The sequence below is a fragment of the Phalaenopsis equestris genome, unplaced genomic scaffold (genome assembly GCF_001263595.1).
Source record: "Phalaenopsis equestris unplaced genomic scaffold, ASM126359v1 Scaffold201096, whole genome shotgun sequence".
Lineage (NCBI taxonomy): Eukaryota > Viridiplantae > Streptophyta > Magnoliopsida > Asparagales > Orchidaceae > Phalaenopsis > Phalaenopsis equestris.
This window is the reverse complement of record NW_018220879.1, coordinates 52,748-61,064: the sequence shown is the minus strand read 5'-3', so window position 1 is coordinate 61,064 and position 8,317 is coordinate 52,748. Positions and strand designations below refer to the sequence as shown.

The following is an 8,317-nucleotide window of genomic DNA, read 5'->3' as shown; positions in this document are numbered from 1 at the left end:
TCCCACCCCCCCCCCCCAGCCACTACCTCCTCCACCTGTTGCCATCCTTTTCAACCACCTCTTACCTTGCTTCCACTCATTCTAACCGCCCGCTTTTGTTGTCTCGCCATCCCGCCTCGTTTTCGCAACCCCGGACAATACCACCCCTCCCCCCCTCCCCGCGCGCCTCGCTGTCCCGCAATCTCACATATTCCTCCCAGCTGCCGCCATCATTCTCACTCGTTGCCCTCGAGCATTTGGTCCAGGCTGTTTTCTGTTGTTACAGCGCTCGGTCAGCCTTTTCTCTCATTCTAGCTTCGAGTCATTGTCGTAATTCCTCCCTTTCGCTGCCGCCATCCTCCTCGCATGTTGTTGCAACCTAGAGCCGCACTTTCCAACTATTTCATTGTTGTGCACCCCCTCCTTTTTGCTGCTGCCGCCAACAGTTCAACCTTCCATCCTTGCTGCCATCACCCTGAGCAACCCTTCCACATCGCTCCCTACTGTTTGCTTGCTGTCCAACACTACGGAAAGGACTACCTTCTTGTTTTCTGCTTGCCAACCGCCTTTCACCCCCCTATGCCACCTTCCAAATCCTCAATAACCAACACCATTACTCTTAGAATACACTCTAGTTGTGTTTGTTTGTTTATGTTGTTGTTAATTCCCTTTCAAGTGTTGGTTGTAACCTCCTAATTGTTTTCCATATTGTGGTGTGAGTTAACTCCGGTATCATTTGATATCAGAGCTAGTCTAACCCTAGTCTTATCCTAAGGTTTCTAGCATCCACCAATACCCAACACCAAAACCACAAAAAAATCATTTCCTTTGCAGATTTTTCAAATCGACGACCCAAAATTTTTTCACACCCTACGGCATCTTTATACATCTTCCACCTGCCCAAACCCAAACCTTAGCCATGTCACTGACAAGGCAATAGTCGGAGCCAGATCGAGGGGAAAGGACGTGATGTCGTTTATGAGAAATCCACAAAAAGATGTATGGCAACCTTCTATGGAGGATGTATGGCGGAAAATTCTCCAACTGCAACAGAGGTTGCGCCTTCGAGAAGAGGCAATTTGAAAGGGTGACCAGTAGCTATAAGGGTGACTTGCTAGATCAAAGGAATGGAGTCCATAATATGGATTCCAGAGATGAAGTACCACTACCACAAAAATTTGACCCGAAATATCCAAGAAACTAGAACTTTGAAGTAGCGGTGGATTTGCTACATTTTGACGACCACTTGATCCAAACAAGTTCATTGAGGGGGCTTCTGACCATGGAGTGTTTTTTCAAGTAACAGGGAGTCTCGCTTGACATAATGGTGAAACTATCGCCAGCAAGCTAAAAATAGTGCATTATTTTGTTGAGAAAATTTAAAGCAGTTACACCAACGTAAGGGAAGATATAAAATCACACTACTTGTTCCCATATGAAATGGGAGATGTAGCGCCAATACTTATCAGCTCACTACAAAATAAAAGTTTAGACCCCAACTTCAAAAAATGGAGATATCACATCATCAGGCGACCACCACATCTTCAAGATATGATTCAACCCCAGGATCTTACAGCAAGAATACACCTAGAGGAATATCCAAGCTGACCCCGCCTAAGAAGAAACTGATTTAGAGTAGAAAACACGTGGAGCGAACCAATATTCTTAAATATATCCCACACAGAAAATAATTCAAGTGTCACGGATTTGGGCATACTGAATCAAATTGCACAATCAGGATAATGATCTCTTTCAATGATCAGAGAGCAGTTGAAGACAAAAATAGTGATTTATGAGAAATGAAGATTTCAGAGATTATTCTCAACTGTCGGACGACAAGACAGAGAAACTAGTGATTCAAGATGATCTCAAGAGAGAGAATCCTGCTGGATTAGTCGAGATTGTTCTAGCATATAGTGAGTCTGAGGTAATAGGCGTTCACACAGAGTATGATATTGTGATGCCAGAAACCACCTTTTGTAGGCATTGGAGAAATATCAGCAAGACTAGTATTGTATTTCTAAGACGACCATCAATTCCAGGAACTGATATCAGATACATGGCAACCACAAATAAAAGAAATTCAGATTTTCAGATTTACACTCTTCCTGAGTTGCCCCTCCTGCTTGTCAGAGATGAGGTTCTTTTGTGCCACGTTGGAAAGATTATAAGAAGTTAATTGAATATTATATTTAGTTTAATAGTGTACCCACCAACAGATGACCAGACAATAATAATGAATCACAGCTTTGGAAATTACCTTAAGAGCTTGTTGGGAAAGAAATTTTTTTACCGGGATCCAGGTCTTACCAGAGAAGAAAAAATATTTCTCCTAAATGTTTATACTTCAATGTGGTCCAGTTTGTCATAAATTATAATGACAGAAAAAATAATAATAATAATAATAAATATAATAATAAATAAATAAATAAATGAGGGTGACCAGAAAGACGCAATCCCTCAGATAAAACCTATTATTATCATTCGATCATCTCCTCAATTGCACCATCGAAGAGAGGGAGAAAGAGCGAGAGCGAAAGAGGAGAGTAAAGAAGAACGGGTAGAGTTTTGTGTTTGTGAAAGGAAGGTCGAGCAGCTCGGCACTGTGCTCGTGGAGGAAGGGGAGGCAGCGGTGTGCTGCCCTAGATTGAGCCATGCGAAGGAAGAGAAGGAAAGAGAGGGGAGAGGCAAGGTTGAGGGCTTACCTGGACCAAATTGAAGCCGAAAAAGAGAAAGTAGGAGGCCGTGCTCGCGTGCGTGTAGAGGAAGAGAAGGAAGGAGGCAGTGGTTGTGTGCAAGGGAGGAGGTTCGAACGTTGGCACCCTGCTCGCAAAGCAAAGGAAGGGGAGACTGTGTCGAGTCGAGTCGAGACCGAAGGCAAACTTCGCCTTTCCATGCTGTCAGCACCACCGGACTATACTCCTGCTAGCTTCTTGCAACTCCAACCGAAAACCACCACCTCCTCCATCTGATGTCATCCTTTCCAGCTACCTTCTTTCAACTCCAACCGACAACCAACACCTCCTCCAACTGCTACTAACCTTTCCAGCCACCTCCCACCTTGTTGCCACTCATTCCAGCCTCCTGTCTTCGTTGTCCAGCAATCCCACCTCGTTACTGCAGCCCCAAGATAACCCTCCATTTGTTGTCCCGTAGTCACATGCATTCCCCACCACTGCCATCATCACTTGAGATCGTTGCCGCCACGCCGAATAGCTGTTCTCAAACTGTTTTCTACTTTTCAGCCCCCTGACCAATCATTTCCCTCATTCCGGTTTGCGGTCATTGCCACAACTCCCCCCTTCACTGTCGTCGTCCTCTTCCCATGCTGCCACAACCCAAGACCACCCTTTCCAGCCATTTTTCTGCCATGTAGCACCTCCGATTTGCTGCCTCCTCCATTTCAGACTCCATCCTTGCTGCCATCACCCCGGGCAGCCCCCCACATCACTCCCTACTTTTTGCTTGCTGTCCGGCACAGGGAAAACAGCCACCTTGCTGCTTTTTGCTTGCTAACCGCCTCTTTCACCCCCTCGCCGCCTTCCATACCCTTGCCGACCACCACTACCATCCTTAGGATAAACTCTAATTGTGCTTCTTTGTGTCAATTGTTGTAATTTTCCTTTCAAGTTGCTTACAACATCCTATTTGCTTCCAGTAATAATATTTAATTTTCTTCTTGTGGTGTGGATTAACTCTAATATCAAGAACTCACAAAAATGTTAAAACAAAAAGGGAAATTTAAATAAACACCACCCAAATCTTATGCATTTACATATCTAATACCTAAGCTTTACTATTAATTTTATACCACTAAAATCTTTCATATCACACCAAAAAATACTACTATTTTAAGTTTTAAAAAGTGAAATACACATTTACATATATATAAGTAAGGTAGTATAAATGAAAGTTTAGGTGTTAGATATGTAAGCACATAGAAATTAAACGGTATGCATGTAAATCATCCAAAAAAAAATTAAAGCATTCCCATGGCATTAAATTATTTTTGTCTCTCGGCTGAAAAAATGGAGAAGTTTGTGTCACGCACCTACCAGATTTGGGAAATTATAAGAATTATACTTCGATAATTGCCAACACCAAGCTTAAACAAGGTAAGATTATATTATCTAAGTAATCATAATTCGCACTGTAGAAAACAAATCGAATACACCAGTCATGTATAAGCAATGGCAAAAATATTCAGAAGCCAAAGTCCATGTCTAAAAACATTGTTATTTAAACATGCAAGCTCACTTTTAAACAAAACTACGAAGTAGAGATTGCTACTACCAGTCATATTCAACTAGTAAACCACTTTCAAGAAGTACACTTCCTCCAGAACATGATCTTCCAAGATCATTCTTCCCGGGGTTGTCCAAATGATCAGATGGTCGCAGAAGCTTTACTTTATCTTTAATAAATTGCACGCTAGTACCTTTCAGCAGTTCGGTAAATGATGGTGCAATTTCCCAAGGATCTACTTCTGATGTACCATGTACAGGAGAATTAGTAAGGTAGAAAACAGTATGAGTAACGAGGAACTACAAAAATAAAATGCAGGATGCCATACCTCCTGACAGAAGCTCGTAAAGCAGTGGCTTGAAGACAAACTTATCAGACTGATCAACAAGAAGAACCTGATTATTCATTAAAGTATTAAATATAAGAACCAAATTTCATAGGGAAATTAAGATATCAACAGAGAAAAACATATTTTATCAGCAAATGCATGCCTCATGCATTCATGACAAGAAAGACCTTCAAGGCTTTTAACAGAAATGAGAATCATCATAAAAACAACTTGATAAAAATATTTAAAGAAAGGGATCAATATGATCGCTGGACTTCATATAAGGCCATTCTAATTCTAGAGCATTTAATGAGCCCAATTTGACCCATTAACTCCTGAAAACTATTTCCATTCAGTTCCCCACGAAACAAAGTAGCTTGAAGGTTAAATCCGTCAAATGAGATTATGCTTACTATATTGTGCTCATTTTGTCATATACCGCATCTCACAAAGATCGACCGTATTTCATACCAGAATCCTCAGGTCCATCTTCGACCTCCTATTTAGAAAAAGAGATCTAAAATGATCTCTTGACTTCATATAAAGGTCATTCTAATTCCAAACTATTTAATGTGACCAATTTGGTTCATTAACTCATGAAAACTATTTCAATTCAGTTCAACCATTAAACGAAGTAGCTTGAAGATTATATCCATCAAATAGGTTTATGCTTACTATATTGTGTTTATTTTCTTATATACTATCACGACCAAGTCTAGGAACTAGAGTTAACAAAGGCGGTACACACACTCGGATGCAACATAACAATCTAACAGTAAAAAAAGTCCACAATAATATTCAACTAAAAGAAAGCCACTAGTTCATGATATATAAATAAACATCAACTAACAAAATATATAAAATCATCCGGCTTAAAACAATAATAAAAAATAAAAGAGATTAAACATAAACGGTTTAGTACATATTTTCAATAGTTCATATCTTCTTGTAAACAAACTACATCTTATCAATCACATCAATCTAACATAACTTTTCTTGAAAAGACAACTAAATAACACATTCAGTTTACAACTTAGTGAATAATTACAACTTTATTATGCACCAAATTATTATTCAAATGCTAGAATATAAATGCTCAAGGAAACATGTTGATTAATTTATAAAATAAGCTTTGTACTTTTGAATAAAAAAAATTATTAAATCATCTCAATCAATTATATTTTCCATTTCCTTCTACTTTAAAAGTCATCGCAGGTGCACCATTAAAAAGTTGAACCAATAAAAGTACATCCATTTCCATTTTCATTATCATTCATGGGTGCAGTGGTGTCTTCAGCTGGCACAATAAGGCGACTCCAAATAGACTTATTTATGTTTTCTTTAAAAATATTTAATTCTTTTCCATCAATAAAATTTTCTTTTTTTGTACACTGCAAAATGTAAGGCAAACAAAATCTTAAAACAATAACTTCATTCTCAATTATCTTTTTCCAATCATAAAAGTGTTTTTAAACTTTTATGAAATAAATGAAATATTTCATTTAAACATTATTTATTCATTTAAGTTTGTTTGGGTCATTATAACTTTTATTCTTTGAAAACATAATACTTCTAAATAAAAGAAACTAGATCTAATGCATATAAAACAATAATTACTTATATTAACCTTTTGGAGGCCTTCTTATTAACTTAATCACTCCATTCATCGTCTACCAATTTATTAATGTTACTCAATCAAGTTCCTAAAGTACTTTTCAAATAAACATTAATTTTAAATATCAATTATTTTCTAAAAATAAAAGACATAAATACGGCTTACCTCACTTTCTTTTAACAAACCCAACAATTGCTCAATATTATTTATTTTTCAATTGTAAAATCATAATACGGATTACAATGTAATCTAACATTACTACTAAATGAACTTTAAATTTAAAATAATTGCCTCTAACACAAATCTAAAATTCTAACCTTCACTTTTATTTCGTTATTTCTCATTTCGCAAAATTCACAATTCAAAATTACTCCAAGTCTTTTGAATCAAAAGTTCTTCAAAGTCTATTTTTTAATTCTTAGTATTAATATTAAATTAAAAACATTATAATTAAAATAATTTACAAAAATAAAACATAAACTTTACCGCTGTTACTCACTTTCTAATTCACATATCCATCTACTTCTGCTTTATGTTATTTTTTGGTTCGAAATGAGATGTATTTGTCTCCCTTATATATATATTTTTTTAAAGGCAAAATTCATTGATAAAAAAGAGATGATACAAAGGTTTAGTGAGTGGGTACAAAGATGCCACTCACAGGGATTACACACGTATTCCCCAAAAATAAAACAAAAAGAAACAACTCCAAATCATGGTAGGTGTAGTCGGTAGATCTACTGTTCTAGGGAGGGAGTCCAGCAACATACATATGGGCTTCCGCCAAAAACAATAATACAGTCATCCTGAGAGTTACTGAGATCTGACATTCCTTTCTTCTTCTTCCTAGATTTGAAGACCTGTCAATCATCTATCAGAGGTAGTCTCGTGTGAACAATAGGTGGATCTTCGATGGAGGTAAATTGCTGATCTGACTCAGCCTGCAGCACACCTTGATCCTGACACTCCTCCATAACATGAGTACCCTCTTCTTTCGCAATAGGTGGATCTAAGACACTTCGGTAAGCATTTGCTACAAAATAATTCGAAGAATTTGTAATCTGAGATAGAGCTGCCTCAACAACAGTTCGCGGAAGCTACTGGTCTGGTTGGTGAGCTGGTCTGGTGGGTGATTAGCCATATGAGTCAAATTCTCATTCAACATTCCTGAAAGATTAACAGTGTCTGCTATATTTTCCTCCACATGGATGATGTTATTAGGACCTGCCGATCTCAAATATGAGTGAAGTCTGAAGCATTTGACAGAGGTGTGCCCAAACAGTCTACAATGATTGCAGTAATATGGCCTTTGTCTCCCCTATATATATAGGGGTGACGCACGCTGCTGCGTCTCCTCTGCGACTTCTGTGACAGAGCCGCACGCTGCTGCATCTCCTCTGCGACAGAGCCGCCCGGTCTGCGACAGAGCCGTTCGACACTCATGCAGCTTTGTGCTGCGGGTTGGCACTGGTTGCGGTAATGGCCTCAGGGCTCTCCTACGCCGCCACCCTCGTCGGTGATAACCCTGCCAAACTCTCCTATGCTACAGTGGTTCACAAACACAGTTCCCCTTTTCAACCCGCAGATAGTGCGATATTCCCGCAGATTTACTATGATTTTGTTGTTGGAAATGGAGATTGCAATCTCATCAAAAAAATAGAGAAAAAGGCGGGCAAACCAGCAATTTTCTTTTTTGACGCTGAAATTTCAACTCGTGCTGGAAAATACAAATTTACACTAGTTGGAAAGTTCCAATTAAGTTGCCCTAAGATGAAGATCATCAGGAAAGTTTTTGAAGACTTCAAACTGGTTGGGGATTGGCAGGTGGGTTATTGGGTCATTTCGACGGAAGGCATGTTATGATACAGCTGAGCACAGAAGATGATTACACGAGGATTTTCTCAAAGAAATTCATCACAATTGAGGGCAAACATATGAAATTGCTCAAATGGACCCCCAATTTTGATCCCAGTCATGAACCCCCAATTACACCTATATGGTTCTCATTACCTGAACTCAAGCTTCATTGCTTTGACCTACCTATCTTATATGCAATTGGGACTATCCTTGGAAAACCTTTGCAGGTAGACTTACCTACAGTTCATTTCCCAAGGCCCTTTATTGCAAGGATTTTGATTGAACGAGATATT

At 38.6% G+C, this 8,317-nt stretch overlaps 1 protein-coding gene across 1 annotated transcript in view; it reads right to left on the bottom strand.

Moving 5' to 3' along the window:
• The window catches only part of LOC110035971 (alternative NAD(P)H-ubiquinone oxidoreductase C1, chloroplastic/mitochondrial), a 70,069-nt gene that overhangs the window by 39,905 nt on the left and 21,847 nt on the right, over positions 1-8,317 (bottom strand). The window contains exons 4-5 of the mRNA XM_020740310.1: positions 4,553-4,619; positions 4,273-4,465 (exon numbers count right to left, since the gene is read on the bottom strand). Coding sequence (XP_020595969.1) covers positions 4,273-4,465; positions 4,553-4,619 — 260 coding nt within the window. The remainder of the gene's footprint in view (positions 1-4,272; positions 4,466-4,552; positions 4,620-8,317) is intronic.